The 19593-nt window shown below is 39.8% G+C and overlaps 1 protein-coding gene and 1 long non-coding RNA gene across 3 annotated transcripts in view; one reads left to right on the top strand and one right to left on the bottom strand.

Moving 5' to 3' along the window:
• Positions 1 to 16601, bottom strand: part of tshz3b (teashirt zinc finger homeobox 3b) — a 72555-nt gene extending 55954 nt beyond the window's left edge. For both annotated transcript variants that reach the window (XR_006314109.2, XM_043706849.2), the window contains exons 1-2: positions 15406 to 16601; positions 14463 to 14599 (exon numbers count right to left, since the gene is read on the bottom strand). Coding sequence is in view for 1 of the 2 variants with exons in the window: in XM_043706849.2 (XP_043562784.1) it covers positions 14463 to 14599; positions 15406 to 15464 (196 nt within the window). In the remaining variant the exon portion in view is untranslated. The remainder of the gene's footprint in view (positions 1 to 14462; positions 14600 to 15405) is intronic.
• Positions 16200 to 19593, top strand: part of LOC122558367 (uncharacterized) — a 243906-nt gene continuing 240512 nt past the window's right edge. Inside the window, exon 1 of the long non-coding RNA XR_006314113.2 lies at positions 16200 to 16315. This is a non-coding gene — a long non-coding RNA (uncharacterized LOC122558367). The remainder of the gene's footprint in view (positions 16316 to 19593) is intronic.

Here is a 19593-nt window from a genome sequence, read left to right as displayed (position 1 = left end):
AGCTTGTTACAAAAAAGCTGCACAAGTCATTTTTATTTATGACATGTTTGATCAATTTGCCATCATAAAAATTCATGACAAAATTAAGCACAACACAGCACAGTTATCTGGGATTCGTTCTGGAACATAGGTGCCAGAATAATTTCAGATGCAGAATCAAAAGAACATCTAAAGGAGCAAAACCGAACATTATGCTGAAATTTCTAATGTAAATGATACTCAGAAAGGCTAGTGCTGAAATCAGCATTGATGCATCCTACTTTGTGCACCTGCTTAGGTTTTATTCCAAAATATTAATATAAAATGTTTTGGGTGGGGGTGGCTGGGGTGGGGGCGGCATATAACATTCTCTCACAGAAAACTGCAATTTTCTAAAGACACCAAATTATCATTATAATGCATTTCCTCTGGCCCTACGAATTCCAATAACGGGTATCATCTGTAGAATGTTTTATTGTTTTTGGCTGTGTTTTTCATTAAGTCACTCAATTTTTTTCTGAATGGTTAGAAGCTGGTTCAGGTGCATTAAAATGGAAAAAGGTGACAATTCACCTTTAGTCATTTTTAAGATGCATTTTTAAAAAAATCTGTATAAAATGGTCTGTGAGGATGAGCAAAAGATAGGGCCACTACAAAGACCCTCAAGTACTGCTTCGGTTACATTTTCATTCTATGCTAATGATTTTGAACAATGATGAAGACAATTGAAATGAGACAATGAAAGCTGCACTTGGCTCCAAACTTACAGTTTCTTGCTCAATGAATATACAACGAATTTCTGCCAAAAATGTATAATTTTATCAGTGGGAATTTTTAGCTTTCATTCAGGTAATGGTTACTTTATTGTTCTAGGAAAGAAATATTTCTTGGACGAATTTTAGTTTTGTTTTGGATTTCTAAGTATGAGAAGTGGTTAAAAATACAGAATACTTTAATTAAATCACAAGGTACAGTCTTTTAAATAATGGCAACCAATTTATTTATTTTTCCATTGTCCAATCAATACTGCTTATTATTAGACCACTTTGATCCTACTAAAGGAGCTGTATGAGTACATAACATCAGTAACATCTCCTTGGTACGATAAGAGACCACTTGAAGTTGTAATATTATCAAAATACAGGGTTTCTAGTCAGAATATGACAACTATTGAGCTGTCAGTAGTACTGTGATAACTTTGCTGTGATAAGTACACTTTAATATTAAACTGAACTAATATTGTAGCAATTGATTACCGTGATATACTCCTCCACAGCTCATGGAACTGTGCGGAATTCCACCAATAAAAACTACATAATGCATCTAGAATTATTGAAGTCAATAGTTTTCATCTTGTATTCCAGTTTTACTGCTATTATAAGCAAAAAGAAGGAAGCTTGAACAATACTTCAAATAATCCCTAGTTGAGCTATTTAAGCACAAATGCTAAGAAAATTTTCAGTAGTCAAGTGAACATGTCAGGGTTATTTTCTTTACAATTTTCCTGTGGTAAACAAAGAACTTTTAACATTTGTCCAATAAAAGAAAAACACTACCTCCACTAATTAGCCTCCATTACCAAATGGAGAGATTTCAAAATCAGTTTCAGGGATGATGGCCCCATTCATTTCAGCATTAATTCAAGTTGAAACAAAAGCTCTAGTACAGTTCAACTTTTGAGTTTTATCAAAATGATACAGCAAAAAATTAATCTATGGCTTCTGTTCATGATTTCTCAGCCTTTGAGTTGCACATATAACAATTTCCATTCTGCAGCAATAATTTATCAGTAAAAAAACTTTTGAACTAAACAATCTTAATTTTTCAATCAAACTTTGAAAATTTTGCAGCTTATTGCAGTTTCTTTCTTTACATCTTCAGAATTCATCTTAATACAAATGCAGCCCTTGGAATTTGTTTTAAAACTGAGTCATTCCATAGTGGTCTGCAAAACCCTTGTATATGAACAGATCTCAGGAATTAAAAAGTGCAATGATGATTCCATATCTACAGCATCCACTGAAACAAAATGTAGGCTTGAGGTTGACATAGATGCAAAGCATAAAGCAACAGTTTATGATTTTGTAAACGATGAATCGCCTAAAAATGAGAGGAGGAGGACTGAAGGGTAAGTCCAACAAGGGAATTCTCTGTATAAAACCATACGTAACTTAGTGTGATACGTATACTTAACATGATAAAGTTAACGACAATCCAGGAACTTTCTTTTTTCTGCAGCTATTTATTCTCATTGAGTATTGAGGAGGGGTAATTAATCTCTTACTGACTGGACAAATACTTTCCCCTCTGAAGTTTAAAAAGGAAACTTCTTTTGGTTTTAGAAAGCAATATACTGTGCTTGGAGGAAATCTGAAATAAGCAAAGACAATGCTGCGGAAACTTAGCAGGTCTGGCTGCATCTGTGGAGAGAGAAATGGAGCTAACGTTTTTGAGTGCAATCAGACTTCTCTTTAGAAATGAAGAAGTTCAGAAAACACCACATTGGATTTGAACTATTAGCCATGTTTCTCTCTCCACAGGTATTGCAAAATGTTCTTTTGGTTCATTCACAGAAATAAAAACTGGAACATAACAGCATCCCCTGATGTGTCCTGAACTTCAAATATCCTATTACAATATTCAGCATCCCAAAGTTACAGAAAATGCTTTGTCTAATACATTACAAAATACAAGATATTATGAATCCTGGAAAGAAAATTTAGTACTTTACAGGTTTTCACTGATTTCTTGATATATGATCAGGATTCAATCAACAGGAAAATAAAAACAGAGTTTTAAAAATTAAGCATCCCAGTGGGATTAAATTTAATTTTTCTTTGGTATCCATATTGAATATTTCCTAGAAGGTGGACTAAAATCTATAGCTCACTTTTGATACAATTTAGAACAGTTATCATGGGCATGATATAGTCCTGACAACATCAAATATGTTATTACTGTCACTGCAGTTCATCAACAGACCTGCATCTTCAGAATTTTAATACCAGATCTAAGCTGGCTTTAGTTTACAGTATATAATGCAATTATGTTTTAACACTGGTTGTACTTCACCTCAATGGTAGAATAAAAAGGTGGAACCCAATATTGCCTCTAAAACTGTAACAGGAATAAGAGAATTTTAGCTGAGTTATACAATTTTAGCAATGTTCAACTCACATTGTAATATGATAATAGAATATAAGACCCTGTATGCTAATATATTTAAGCCTAATGATGAATCGTACTGTGCTTGTTCCATTACATCGCTATGGTCACAAACTACATTACTGAATGAAAATTTTATTTTCTTTCTCATACATCCTACCATTTTCTCCCCAATGCTTAAATTTTATATAAATGCTTTTTATACCATATAAAAGAGAGGACTCATAGTGGCTTCATATTACAACGTACACCATCTGTTTATTTTCACAAATTTCAGCTCAAGAAGAAAAATTTAAACTGACCTAACTAACTTTGGTTTCAAATTTGATTTCCAACCAGTATACTGGTTTCTTTCATTCAGAGAAAGAACATGGTGTTGGTGACTGAATATTGATTATTGAAAAGATTGATTCAATATTTAGATACATTAAACCACCATTAAAGGGTCTGACTTCCTGATTAAATGTGCATTCCATGTCCTGTACAATAACCACATCTGTGTCACTCCAATCGAACTACTAACATATTTGTATCAGATTTCTGAGTAGGTACATGTATAGCCAGCCAATAAAGTGAAGTGGGAGGTGGAGTAATTCTATTACTCAAATATCATCACGAGGCTTCATAGGTCTGATTGGCCAATCAAATGTCTGTACAATCCCTGTTCAAATGTGCTGCTTGGTGACAAGCTGATTATCTAATTATTTAAATTTCTGTCAGTAAAAAACATTAAGTAATTATAATCGATTTATTAGCACAGTAAAGCCAAACTACGATGCTTCTGTGTACTAAACCATTATGCAGAATAGTTGAAATGCAAATTCAGTAGGAATTGCCATAGTGGAACTACTATTACAGATGAACAACTTTATTATACTCACAATACAGGCATTTATTTTAAAAAAAGTTTGCAGTTCTAGTTATAAAGAGTAATTAGAAAAATATATTTACTGGGCAATTTTGGGGCCACAACATACTCTAGAGATCGATGTTAAGGTCTTGGGGATACGGTTAAAATCACATCACAACACCTGCTGGAATTTAAATTCTAACAACTAATTCAATTGATCAATAAAAAAATCCTGGAATCAAAAGCTCTTCTCAGTAATATTGCCATGAAACTACCAATGTTGTAAAAAGTCCATCTGGTTCATTAATGTGTTTTGGGAAATGATATTTTCCATCATTACCAGGTTATGGCCCACACGTGACTTCAGACCCACAGCAATGCAGGTAACTCTTAAATTCCCTCTGAAAAAGCTTAGCAAGCAACACAGTTGCACCCAATTGCTACAGAAAAGTCAAAAAGGAATTTTAAAGCACCTGAAATGACAAAGACACATGCAGCCCTGTTGATCCTGCAAATTCCTCTTTCCTGCCATCTTGGGAAAACTGTTCCCCAGATGAGTCAAGTACAGCTTGACATACTCAGTCGCAGAATCATCCCTGAAAGCCAATGGCCTAGCAAGCACTTTCCGCGTCCCAGGGTATATCCTATCTCACCAGTAGAGGTGGCAACAGCACCGTGGTACACATTGGGAAGGGTTTTACCCAGGAATATGGAACATCTGTGGCATCTGGCCCACTACCTTTAGCTGATGTATCATTATTCCTCTACTTTGAAAGTCACTTAGATTCTTAGATTCCCTACAGTGTGGAAACAGGCCCTTCAGCCCAACAGGTCCACACCGACCCTCCGAAGAGCAACCCACCCAGATCCATTCCCTTACATTTACCCCTGCACCTAACACTACGGACAATTTAGCATAGTCAATTCACCTAACCTGCACATCTTGGAGGAAACAGAGATTAGTAATGACCTGGAGTACTCTCAGGGTTGGAATGATCAACGTCCATCACCAAGACCAACCCAGAAACACAACTAACCAAGCTGGCTACATCCTGAAGGATATATCTTCCCTACTAGGCTGGTGGGTGATGCAGATAGAACAAATGAGGAAAAAACTATTAGGGTTTATCCTCACTGATCCACTTGTCACAGATGCATCTGTTCACCACAGTATTGGTAGGATAGCAGGGTAAGATCTGATAGTTTTTGTTTCCCTCATTTGTTCTATCAAAATCAGCTACCGGCCCATATTTTCCAATGAAAGAATATTTAACCACATTCTCTTAACCTGACCATCACTGAATTACCACTAGCAACATCTTGTGGTCTACCATTGCCTCGAAACATAAGAGGGTCAGCTATATACGTACTACGATACAACAGTAGATCAAGACTGGGAATTCTGAATAAAATAACTCACCCCTTGACACCCTAAAGTCTGCTCACCATTGACAAAGGTATAGTCAGGAGTGTAATAGAATACTCCTCACCAGGATTAACCAATATCAGCAGCACTCGGCAAACTCACACCATCAATACAAAGCAGACCACTTGATCAACACCCCATCCACTACTTTAAACATGTAATCACTCCACCACCAATATGCAGTAGCAGCAGTGTACACTCTACAAAGATGCATTGCAGCAACTCACCAAGGCTCTTGAGACAGCACTTTCCACATCAGTGATCTCTCTATCACCTAGAAGGACAAGGGCAGATAAGCATGGGAACAACACAACCTGCAAGTTCCCCTCCAATCCATATGACAGAACCATATTGCTGTTCCTTTACTATTGCAAGATCAAAATCCTGGAACTCCTTTACCTAATAGGACTATAGCAGTGCCTGCATTAGTTGAACACCAGAGTTTTGAAAAGGTGATTCACCACTACCTTTTAAAAACACAAACAAAATATGAATTTATCTGCAATAACCACATTCCTTGAAAAAAACACTATCGCTTTATTTAAATTGAATCATTTCTTCACTGCATTTCAAGTGAAAATCAGTCAACAAAAAGACAATGTTAGAATGCACATAGATGAGCAGTTAACAGGAAGTGAACTGATAAAACTGAAATAACTCACATGGAGGGAAATCGCAAAAAAAACATTTTACAGTGCAAAAATATCAGTTTTCAAGAGGGAGAACAGTATCACACTTTTGCCCAAATTTGTGAGAATGTAAATATTTTCTACTACATATTACAGTTATTCACCTTGAATAGTCATACAATGGGTCAGAGGTTGCTGTAAAAATAACAGTGAGGCTAATGGTACTCAACAATATTTGTGTAAATGCTTTAGCAGCTACAGACAAGAGGGAGATGCAGTTAAAGTGAAATATCCCAAACTTGCTGGCTGAGATATGCCCTTTGACTGTGAAGCTTTGTGAAACCTACAATTCACTATATGCCTCATTGCTGAAATCCATTTAGTAGTGTCAAGTCGCTGCACTTGTTAAGTATAGAGAAACTAAATTCACCTCAATAAGTTAAATTTTGTACATTTCAATCTAAGTACTCTTTTAATAATGTGATAACTGACAGTTACTGTGGCACAGAACATTAACTATTATAAAATTAAGTCTCAATATTACAGATTTGTATTGTCACTGGACATTTTGTAAATCCTAAAACTTACTCTTCCTTTTTCTTTATTGTGCTCTCTCACTTAATCTAATCTTTCTTTCCCTTTCTACATACTGGATTTGACATTGAACTTGCCTACTCTAAAATGCACTTCTTTTTCAGTCTGTTTGTTGTTAATTTCACAATTATTAAATCTGATTGGATAAGGAGATACACAGTTCATTTATGTCCCAGACACTCTGCTGTTTCACCTGGACCTCAAGACCTCACACTTTTAGCAACTTGCCATACAAGTAAATTAAAATTGAATTTCAAGAGCAAATCAAACAACAGCGGGTATGGTAAGATGCCATGACTGGATAGAGTATGACTCAATCTCTGTCTGTTCTATGTTCTAAGAATCTAAATTCCGCTGTTGCACTAACTGGGAAACAGGAATGGACTAGACTCTAAGATAATTTCTAATACCAGTAGACATACAGTGTTGATATTCCAAATGTGGCTGAAAACATCAGATTAGTGGCGGCCATCCAGCTTCCATGTTTGAGTGCATGCAGGAAGGTCAATACTACAACAGCATAAAGTTGCTTGACTTTTAACTACTGTAAAAGTGGACAGTATACAGCTGAATGAAGCATGCAGCCAAGACTTACTCAACAGACTTCTGATGGAAAGTTGTAAGTCTCTGTCAGACCTTTCAAGCAAATAGTACTAATTTCTTTAGCTCTTGCTCAGAATTTTCTCAGGAATGAACCATGAATGCCAAATCATTTTTTTTTATTAATTAAAAACTATGCACAACAGAGTACATATTTTATCAGTGCTCAGCTGCTTAAGTGTCTAGAAAAGACCAGGCATTTATTTCAAGCAATCCAGAGCAAGTACTTGCAAGGGTCATATCTTTTTAATTATCTTTTCTTGCTTTGATTAATTATTCTGTCTGACAATAGCGTGTTTCTAATGCTATTCACCTGCCTTTGATGATTGACAACTTTTCTGTCTGATTCAAAGCAAACAGCTGCTGCCATGATTGCCTAGCAACCAGGATGTGATGGATGAGCCCTAAAGATGGATGGCTACAATAAATCATGTCTCCTGACTATAAAACAGGGGAAAAAAGACAAGAATAAAACAAACCAAAACAAAAGTACTTTTCATTTCTCATTTCTTAAACTTTGATCATATTTATTTGCACCTGAAATCATCTTGGTGTTTGTTGTAAGCAAAAGTTTACAAACGAGTAATAAGGTATAGGCCTCGTACCTCAATCAAACAAGACTGTATCCCTTGCCAAGTTTAATCATTGTAAAATAAATTTTAAAATAAATTGTTAGTAAATATTAAATTGGAATTTGAAATTTGACCTCAACACTGGGTGCTGGAAACCACTTTGTCCCACATACTATTAAGTTATTCTTTGAACACCTCATCTCCAACTATTATTTTTACGCTTTCGAGCTTCAAATGTTGGTGCCTTAGTTGCATTCTATCCACCTATTCTGGCCCACACAAAACTTTTCTGTCCTGATTAATATGAATATTCTTCTTAGTAAACACAGCCTTTTTATTCCCTTACAAAAATGTGAGGCAGTCCCATAATGACCAGCTGGTATCTGGTAACAAACAACTAGAAAGCAAAGCCATCCATCAAACTGTGCACATCTAGGCTCCTATTCCGTCCCAGCTCGTCCAACTCTCAAGTTACAGCTTTACACGGCAAGTCTAAATAATATTCAAAATGATAAATGGCACCATAAGCCTGATATCCATCATCAATCTTTTTTTAAGAAACATCCATCTTCAATAATGCACGTTTGAATCATGTGAAACCAAGAGCTCCCAGATTCATTTACACAACCCCCAGCAAGCTGTGCTGCTTGACTGATACCTGTCAGCCTGTCCCCTAAGTGCAAATTCTGCTGCAAGGGTTTAGGGAGTGGGGTAGGAGATAATAGCAGAGCACACAACCTCTTCACTTACTCTGTCAATCTCTTTCAGTGACTCTCCACCCTTTATCTTTCCCCCTACTCCCTCTCCTCCCATAAGCATACACTTCCCAAATCAGCAGCACCTCTCCTCAACTCTCTGCTAAGAGAAAAAGACAGCTTTGCACGAAACTGGGCTGTATTCCCTCCCTCAGTGTCTGGAAGGGCCCATTTGATAAATGACACATGTCATTCTGTCAGTGGGAAAGGGTGGGTCAGTGATATATGACTCTGCTGAAAAGGAAATCGACTGTTTGGCATGGTGCAGCTATTCTCCACCAGGATTTGGTTTCAGAACACTGAAAATGAAATCTACCATGTTTCAAGTGCATAGTTAGGGCAAGCTGACATGAGACCTGAGGAGCTCTTCCTCCCTGCCCTTCGTATTTTTTTTGTGTTAAGATTGTTTCTCCGACGGAAACCACAAGAAAAGGGCCTCTATCAAACTCTGCGACAGTTACAATTAGAGGAGTAATACGTAAACAAGTTCTAGCCCTGCAGCTTTTTAAAGTGCAGGCCCCAAACCCCACACACAACTGAGATAAAAACAAGCACGTTCGAATAAGTACTTCCCACAGCTTAACATCTGCAAAGTAAATTTTTTAAGGAAAACAAAACATTTGAGACAGGCGTGAGTGGTTCTTCCCTCCCCTACACACACAGACACACACCTCCCTCCTCCTCCCCCCTCCCCCCCAACCTTCATTAGCTCACTGGTAGGGTGGCACTTCAGAACCTCATTACTGAAAGAGGATTTATGAAGCTGAACCCAATGGCAAAGAAAAGGCATCTGTCAATAATTGCAGGGAGCTGCACTCACAGCTCAAGAAGCTTTGAAATCTCATTAAGTATGCAGTTATCAGGCATAAAGATCAAAAACATTACTCAACTCAGACAGAATCTTATGGAAGAACATTAATTAGCAACAGGCCTACAGTACAAAAACAGACTTCCACTAACACCTGCCCAGCCCACTAACCAGTAACACCCCCTCCCTTCATAAAATAATTCCCAGCATCTGAGATTGATCAACTACATGAAACGGGGGGAAGAAAAAAAAATCAGTTGAGACAGTCTTGGCAGTGAAGAGAGAAAAGGAAGAGGCTGTCAAAGTTGAGAAGGATGTCAGCACTGGCCCTGATTACAGAGGCCTATACAGTTCCCAGGCCTTTCATCATCTCTGCCATCAAAAACACAGCCTGTGTCACAGATGGATGACTGATGGCTGCCAGTCTTAACTGACCTCACCAAGCCTCCTGGGCCCCTGCTGAGATCTGGCCCTCAAGCAATAGGCTTGATCTAACAGGAAAAATACTCTAGGCACAGAGCCCAAGCCTGTAGATGTATTAAACAGCACCCTGCTTCTCAAGAAAATCATGCAATTAGATTTTCTTTTACTAAAAATTATTAATGCAAACTTTTTGTTGAATAATTTGAAAAGGGCTGTGACAGAAAGTTGGTCGCTACTATAATTTAGATACGGACGGTGTTTCAAACATATTTATATAATAGTCATAAAGCAGAGTTAATGTGTTTTTGTTCTGGAGCTACGACCTGACTCTATAGATGACAACAAAACACCTAGAAATTTTTGAGACTAAGATGGATGGATTTTTATTCAGTGAGGGTACCTGAATAAAAGAAACACAGATACATGGAGCTGAATTACAGATTGGCTATGATCTAACTGAATGGCAGAACTGGGGTTGACAGATCTCTCCTGTTCCTAGCTTTATATTTTTCAGGTAAATAGACCCAAGTGTGGTAACATTAGGGCTTTTCCAACACTATTTTCAAACATTGTTAAATTATCTTGCTAATGTCAAACTCATTGCTGAGGAACACCTGATAATGCAAATACACAATTTCCGTACATAAAGTATAACTAAGTGTACTAAAATTCATTTTATACTTTGCTAGAATTTTCTCTGCTTATCAACAAATAAAATATAATTTGTGTTAACTGAGGATACACATTTTTACAATTAAATGCAGCAATATACACTTTAAGAATGTTGATTTTCCCAATGGATAATCAACTACCACTTATGTTACCAATTCTACATGACAGCCAAACGGAATCCATTCTAGCATAACACTGATAGTGTAAAGCTTCCTGACATAACGTATTGGTATGAAACCAGCATAAAATGTCACCTCCTGATCCCTGGATTTCACATAGTTTTCAGGCTGGCATCTTCCAATTGTAGACACTGAGGCGGCATGAAACTGGTATTGGTATCCCGCCAGCTTTACAGTCCCTATGGAAATGAAGACGTTAGTGTGTGACTGCTAGCGACGCATGACGCTCTCCACTGGCATCTGCCCAGTCCTTCTTATGTGCAAATTTAAAACACAATGCAGCTCTCGTGACGAGGATTGCACTCTTCTGGCGGGCATGGTTATCAGTGTAGAGAGCTGCCCCGTTGTGACTATATGCATGTTGGACTACCTCTGACCACACACAGCAGTACCCATGGTTAAGAAATGATGCAGGTCACAACCAAGGCTATGGCCATATCTGGATGCTGGTTTCAGGTTTCCCATCTAAGTTATTTCATAATTACTTTTTACCATAACACAGATGGCAGCTAAAAATAGGTCCAAAAAGCTAAGAATAAACAGGTTTTGTGTTTTCTTACAGACTGGATAACAAAGAGAACACTACTTTGCAATGGATGACAAAAACCTAATTTTTTAAGATAAACTTAATTATGAATTCCCCCTTCTTGAACAGCTGTCCTGGGTGATGAAACCAGATATTCATAATTGATAACATGTACCCTGACAATATATATTAATAATTCATAATTACATCTACAAAAAAGTTAGCTGTTCAAGACATTCTTTAAATATTGCACCTTCACTTAACATTGCAAACAGTTTAGGGTGCATAGGACATGATCCTTTGTATGTAATATATTAATCAATGAACCTTTTCTGAACTCAATTTGAAATAAGAATTGATGGATTGACAGATTATGTCTCTTCATGCTTTTTCCTCAATCTTAGCCCAGCCCTAACAATCCTACGAGCCACATTGTTGCAAAATGAACCAGTCTCATCCTGCTAACTCACCCTGGCTTCACTGCATTCCCATAACCCTGCAGCAGTCACAATTCATTCTAATCACTTTACAAAACAATCTTTAGCAAAAGAAAAATGCAGACTTGTGAGCCAATTTAAGAAATAACTGCTGATACATCAGTTATTGACTATTTTACTCCTGCTCATGATAGTGCTCAAGGCAAAACTGGGAACAAAATGACAGCATCAACTGTATGCAATAAACTGTTGCCCGGGAGAGCACTGAAGCCTTAATTGACAGCTGTCAAGCTAATGGAAGCAATGCCAGTTGATTCTGGAAAATTCTGTTTACTGGTTAAATATTTCAAAGAAACTTTCAGGCAGTCTTATGGTTATGCTTTTTTTCCTTCTTTTCTCTTTGTTGTTCATTCCTTGCAAAAGCTGAGAACGGCCATAACTAATCATTCTGTCAGTTGGCTGCTAGGGAGAATCTCCATCCAGCAGAGCAATGTGTGGCAGGTTTGCAGGCAAATAATACTGCAACAGTCAACTACAAGTACCTCTGTAGGTACTCTACCTCTCGCTGCTTTCTTCATGTTTGGGATGATGGCAATAACAACTAAACAGATTATCTTAATCCAATGAGTACAGTACAGCTTTGTGCTCCACATAGTTTATCTCTATGATTGATATACTTTTCTTTCTGAAGATTATCATGTTCTAAACAGGATGACACTGTTGATGTGAAAATTACAAACTTTTATATACCACGACAAGGAAAAAATGTAAAGGAAATGTACTGTTTGCTTTACTCATTTTCACACTACCTTTCAAAAATACAGCCGAAAGACTTTTTAAAAATTATATCTGAATTGATAGTAAAATAAAAACATTTCCGCTTAAGTTGAGAGCCAACTAGCAAATCTTCTCATACAAATATGTAATTAAGAACACTTTTAGAAAATGCACTCTAATATACACTCATAATACCCTGTTACCTTTGATGATTGTTGATTTCTGTCCTGGTGAACCCCTAAACTAAATCAATCTGTTTTTTACAGATTCTTGGTGACAATTCTAGTCTTCTGTATTAGACAATTCACAATATGCTGTCACAAACCAGCAAGACAAAGAATTCTTGAGCACCTGTCTACAAAGTAAAATTCACTGCTGGGGTTTGTTCATTGTTGTTGTTATTCTACCAGAGACCATTAAAAGGCCCTAATTTCTGTGACATGATTATCCAGGTACCAAAGCCCATTTGTCACCTGCAGCAGAAAATTGAGTTAATGCACAACTAAAGGCAACTAGGACTGTGTAATATCAACTTGATTACATCAAACTAGCTGCAAACCTAATTCTGCTGTATGACAGTGCGTGGAGCTTGTCATCTCCAATCATTGAACCTGTCAGGAATCCATCAGGTTTACAGCTAATTAGGTGAACACTAATGAAGCTGGCAAAACAACTTTTCTTTTTTTACGGCTGAGCGGACCTTTCAGTTTGGGAAATCTTGTGTATACTCAATCCGCTCAAGGTTGCTGGGGACTGGTTTCCCGAAGTTACCATCACAGCACATCAGCCGACATTTTTTTTTGTGTGTGTGCTACTTCCATCACTACAGAGCAATCAATTTGTCATCACTCTTTGTATACCACAAAGCAGTCATGAACCTTATAACTTGCAGCTGTGAGGGCCAAGAGAAAAAAAATTACAGGAAGTTGCTGTGCCTCTAACAAAACAGAGAGAAAAAAATCATGCACAGCTCACTAATTTGTCTTCATCTACCCATCAGCAGCATAACTATTCTTTTTACCTCCCTCCCCCCCCCCTTTTTAAATAAGTGGTCTTTCAGTCATCAACACCCCCTTCCCCAAATCCATTAGGCAAAGGCATTTTGATAAAGTACGCCAAAGCCTGTGTATGGGAGAGAATGAAAGCACTCACTCTGCCAACTTTTGATTGACCATTAAGCTATTGATGAATGTGCCTGTCAGGAGAGAGACAATTAAATCAAATATGAAACAAAGTCGTTTTGACGGGTCATTTTGATAGAATAGTCCTATTCTTCCATCCCTTAGAAGACATGCATTTAAGTTTCTGTCAACACCTTTTATCTCTCTCTCTTTCTCTCTTTTTTTAAAAAAAATCTTGTCCAATCTCCAGCTTTTTTTTGGAGGGGGGGGGGAGAAGTGAAGTGGTTTGACAGCTAGATGACAGGGGAGGTGTTACGTCATAGGCATGTGCGTTGCCATGGTGAGTGATTTATTGATGTTTATCGGGAATGAATAGATCAAAGCACGCCAGATGACAGGCAATCAATCAGGCATCAAATCAAGGATGGCAATTGTCTATAAAAACCAGTTCCATTCCACAACCCCCATTGTTGATGGTGGAGCTTCCTAGTTCCTCTAACAAATACACTGGGCTTGGGAGAGAGAGAGAGAGAGAGAGAGGTGGGGGAAACTTAACTGGACTTGACATTTTTATGGATAAATATAAATAAGGCGCATTTTAAAAAGTACAGACTGGAAAAGCCCTGTCAGTTAGAGAAGGCTGAGCGTCCGCTGACAAATACTTTTTGTTTTGTTTTGTGCATTTCTTAAAATAAAACATTAAAACTCTGCTCCATCCCAGATTTTTTTTTGGATGGGGGTGGGAGCTGGCAGGGGCTGAAGTAGTATGACACAAGTTAAACCAAAGAAGGTTTTTATTTGTTTCTCTCTCTTCGGGACAGCAAGATTATCATTTTTAGAGGCAAGTGATCTTGCTGCCCACTGTCGCCACCACCTTCCACCCACCCACCCCCCTCCCTTATCATCCCTCCACCCCCTCTCCCTCTGTCACTCCCACATGGGATTGTACCTGCGGAGCGCCGGGGCGCTTGCTGCTTCCTTCTCGGCATACTGGTCAGAGTTAGCCCGACAGATCCCCAACTCCTTCCAAGGTGGCTGCGCGGCGGCCGGGCGGCGTTCTCATGCAAACTGCGTCGGGGCTTCGGGCTGGCAGAGCGGGTAAATACGAAGAGGAGAGAAAAAAAAAGAGACAGACTCAGAAAGGGGGAGGAAAAGGGACAGAGGCAGACAGGGAGAAAGAGGCGAAGGGAGCAGAGGAACTCAAGTCAGTCAGTGAGAGAGGGAGAGCGAGCCACTGTCTCTCTCTTTCTTACTCACTCACTCACTCCATACAACACACATCGTCTTAGCTCCTCACAGTCACTCGCTGGGAGCTGCAACAGGCAAGCTTAAAAGAAAACGAGCTGATCGCGTCACCCAAAGTCGACATTCTTTAACTGTCAACTTCAAAATCAAACAAAAAACAACACAGACACACACCCCCGGCTCGTCAGCATCCGTCAACCCCTGGCCATTTACATTGATGACCTTCCTAGCCCACTCAATCCCTAAATAAACCCTTCAGTTTTTTTAAAAAAAAAGACACACGGCACCAACACGGCGACTAGCCCAAGTTAGATCAGATCGTGATTTTTGGTTTTTTTTACAGAAAAAAATAAGTTTCTTTAAGGGAAAGGAAATGGAAGTGTGAGATGGTGAACTAAGTTGTGTTTCTCATTTGCCCCTCACCCCCGCCCCACAGTCTAGGAGCAATCCCAGCCCCTGTGTCTCTGTCTGTCTGTGTGTGTGTTATTCTGCAGCTGGGCTGGAGAAAGTACTTGTTGAGAAAGTGCTGAATCCAGCGGCCCGCTGGGCAGGAGGAGGAGGAGGAGGAAGACGAGGAGGAGGTTGTGTTGATTTCTCTCTTGTTTTTGTAAAAAAAAATGTTTAAAAAAAAACCCAATGTTACTCACAGGTTTTGCTCGGCTGGGTGCTGAGTGAGGCTGGCTCTGTGTCCCCGCTGAGGGCTCATACGAGCCGGGAGCGCAGCTGCTGCCCGCCGCCCAGACGCCTCTCGGTGCCTGCAGGAGCGGAGCGGAGCGGGAGCCCGCCAGCGGAGTCTCACGCCCCGGGGACTGTGGCGGGGCTGTGCCGGGGGGACGCGCCAGCTTCCTGCTGCTCGCCGGTGAACCTCTTGCCTAGTAGACAGCTTTCAGGAACCTCCATTTAGACAAGGATCGATTGGCTTGGAACTCGATTGCGCGCCCCTTACGGAAATGAAGATCAGAAGAAGGGGCCGGACTCGAACTGTGTTCAAGTGCTTTGGAGAACATGGATCAGCAAATGCCAAACAGTTTCTTGGATACCAATTGCACTTTTTTTTTTGCTTTTCTTGGCAGAAAGGTATTTAGTGACAGCCAGTGCAGAGCAGGGCCATCTTTCTGTCCCAGACGCGTTTCTTTTCAAGGTGTCAGGCAGGCGGTAGCAAATTCTTGAGAGGAGTTGAGCAGAAGATGAGGGCAGATCTGACTATTGCTGGTAAGATCGGGAATCGCCAGTTCTCTCCAGCCCTGGAAGCATTCCAAATGTCTGAAAAACTGGGCAGATTTAAATATCCTGCGTCATAACTTCTTGCGCGCCGTGCCGACTTTTAATTCTAATCTCTTTCGTGTGTTTCTTTTTTACCCCCCTGTCTTCTCCCCAAGTTCCTGCACCGAAATCCGCTTCACTTTCGGCTGGTGCCCATGGCTAAGGTGTCTGTTTTTCCAGCTTGTCATAGGATGAACATTGCAAGTCGCCGAGTCCCGGGAAGTGTGGGGTGCTCCTGGAAATGACGAATTGTTTGACGAGAGAAAGAGAGAGAGAGAGAGGGGGGAAAAAGTGGTGAGTTGTCAAATTCTGCTTCTCCTGCTAAATTTGGTCAGCTTTATCTCATCGCCAGTCGCAGGGGCTCTTCATTCAGTCCGCTCTGATGGGGAAAAGGAGCGATTCGGCCGGCCACACAGGCTACCTGCATCTTCCCCGGCTTGCCTTTAGGGCTGACTAAGTGACTTTCACGGAATCGAGATGGTTTTAGCCCAATCTAGACGTTCACATTCCGTTAGATCCGCCCTAACATCTGTCCGTCTAACCATTGGCGCATCCATCAGTGTCACGCTGTGTGCACACTCCAACAACGACACCAGAGCACATCAGGCGCGATCTCTCTGTGTTAGACACAACACAACACACAAAACCGTCCAGCACCACACAATCACACAGCAACAACAATTCAGCCTCGCAATCACTGCCGCCCCCTTCACAAGCAACTTCATCAGCTCTCTCACCCCACTCACTGACATTCACACACCGCCTTAGAATAGAAAGAGGGCCAACTTTTCCCACTCGGAGCCACATTTCAAAATATCACCGTCCTCTGTCAGCCCTGATGGCCTTCCTGCGTGTTAGTTAGTTCAACCCCACTTTGTTATTTAAAACTCATTCTTCTGGTAGTAACTTGATTTTGTATGTAACCTCAGGAGATAATGGCAACATTTTAACAGAGCGCTTGTGAGGATGTACAGTAATCCGGGAGTGCCGTTTTTACAAGGATGGTGTGCAGATTCATGTATCGAGTATTTTTTATTTGTATTCCATTCAGAACAACAATAGTGGGCCAACAATTTAACGTGTAGCTCTGTCGGTGACAGTCCAGGCCATTCGAAGTTTTTTTTTTCAATTTTTGATGGTGCTAATAGGGAAACTGATAAACTCAAAGTTACGTCAATGGCAGCATTTCTGTATAAGTTCCACGGCCCCACAACTAGCACAGAATTAAATGCACAACTTTAACGCAAATTATATTTGTTAATTTATATTCTGATCAATCTTACTCCTTTTTCCCTCAATAATGTGGAATTCAAGCCATTCACTGCAATAAAAATTCTCAAATTCAAACATACCCGCCTATTCAAACTGAAGAAACGTGTGTTCCGCAGAAGGCCCCTCCCAAAACATAGCTAAAATATTTTGTACAAAATCACAATTATTGTCGCCTAGGCAACATTGTTCTGTCCCAGTGTGCATGCTTAATCAAAACCTTGCAAATGTACAAAACGGGGGTACATTAGCTGGAATTTCGTAGTTCTCGCTTCAGAATGACCAGAAAGCGAAGTGCAAAGTTGGGGATATTTTTGTCAAAGTTGGCCAACATGTTTATTTACATGTTATAAACAACATAGCGCCAACTGTTTGTAATTATTTTGATAGCCCTGGCTTCGTTTTTTGACGTAGATTTCTTTTATAGTTGCGTTGAAGCTACTTATATTAGTATGGTTTGCTACGGACCGAAGTGCATATTAAGTTGCACGTTACATATCTGTACATTGGAATCATTTATAATGACACTTTTAATTATCTATTTACTGGAGCGTTCTGATGCATACGAATTAACAAGCACCCCAACACCGAGTAATCGATATAGATTACATGTCCAAATTCGATAAACAATGTTCCAGTGTTTTCCCCTCCCTTTTTGGTAAATACAGCCTGCTTTCTAGCGTTCAATACCCCCCCCCCATCTGCTAAAATGTAGTTATATTCGGCACTAAAAATTGATTTGTCTGTAAGGGACATTAAAATGAACTTTTTAAATTATTCTTGCAACGTTTCCAGCGCGCGAAATTGACTCGGCGTTATTGGCTGCTCCCGGATAGAATTCATACTTAAATATTTCTAATCTCTGAGAATAAATAGCGCTTTGGCGAGGGACCAAAGAATAAGTTCCTGTAGAAGTCAGATATCCTGGGGCAGAGGGTGGGCTGGGGTGGGGGGGAAGGGAGGAGGGGTGGGGCAGGGCTCTGGAACCTTTCTGAAGAAGTACTTTGCCCTGCCTGGACACAGATGACTGATAGTTGTGGGTTTTATATCTTTTCCACTCGTGATTGTAATCATTTGGGCGGGTTCTATGCAGTTTCAGGAGTCCGAACAATGAATCTGCCAGGCAGACACTCCTTGCGAAGCAGCTTTTGTGCTCGAATCGGGCGAGGGGACTGACTCCCAGTTTGAAGTGTGTACTGGACAGAGACTGTAGTTGCTTGAAAGTCACTCTGATTTGAGCTGATACATATCTGATCAATTCATTTCGAGTTTTTTAAAAATTGTTTTACTGTGAAGTACGTATTCGTATGCTCTGAAGACTGGTCTATACTCCGCGTGCTGGCTGTATTTATATGCATCCGGTAAATACATGCTCAGATCATATCCTGTTACACATCTGATTAGCAGGTCATTAGCTAAGCCCGGGGTAGAGGAATTTCATTTTAGTCAAAATGAGTGCAAACACATCAAGGCAATAAACAGCAGTGGATTGAAGTTTGTGCTGACAGTCGCGACTCGAAATGTGCAGTTAAAGCCGTGTTTCTGGATTCTTTAAAAGTCTGCGTGACGCTCAGAGAATGTCGAATTGCAGTTTTAACGCCTTAACCTAGATCCCGAAGGAATCTTCAGGGCCCTCACGTACACCGTCTTAGTCAGGTGAGGGATCCGAACGGAGCTCAAAAGTCACCTTAATCAAAACGAACGAGTGAAATGAAAGACTAAGTGGACCGCCTTTTAAAAGTTGTAAAGTCATCTCTCTGTTCTTAACTAACAAAGAAAGGTCACGGGGAAACGCCGAGAGCTGTATTTGCAGAGTCAAAAATCAAACGCAACCTATAGCAAAGAGAATGAATTTTCAGGTCATTTCTGGCCAAAAAACATCTTGCATCTGAACTCCGAGGCACAAGACGGATATTGGTCACACCATCACCTCTAATTATTAATTGACCTCATCAAGGGTTGATATTCCAAAAATCTATTGTAATTGTTATGAGTCTATGGCGTTACATTTAACTCGCACAGCTGATGGGCTGGGTGGGGGATCAGAACTGGTTTCGAAGTTTCAGTCTTGTGGCATAAACGGTGCCCCCACCTCACTGTCGCTCATGATCCGGCGTTGAACCCGACAATGACACTGCTAAATTGCTCCATTGCTAAAACAAAATATTATAAATGTTGCTGTTTTGCCTTCTTCAATCAGAAGCATTTCTGCTAGTCCAGATAATATCACTGCCCTCAAAGAACCCACACAGAATCCAGTTTTATTTTACATTTTAAATTAAACCCTTTTGCTGTTACGCTGC

The sequence above is a fragment of the Chiloscyllium plagiosum genome, unplaced genomic scaffold, assembly GCF_037043375.1.
Source record: "Chiloscyllium plagiosum isolate Xiang-an unplaced genomic scaffold, Cpla_swu_hap1 HiC_scaffold_17, whole genome shotgun sequence".
Taxonomy (NCBI): Eukaryota; Metazoa; Chordata; class Chondrichthyes; order Orectolobiformes; family Hemiscylliidae; genus Chiloscyllium; species Chiloscyllium plagiosum.
Note: the sequence above shows the minus strand (reverse complement) of the source record. Positions and strands in the feature narration are given on the sequence as shown.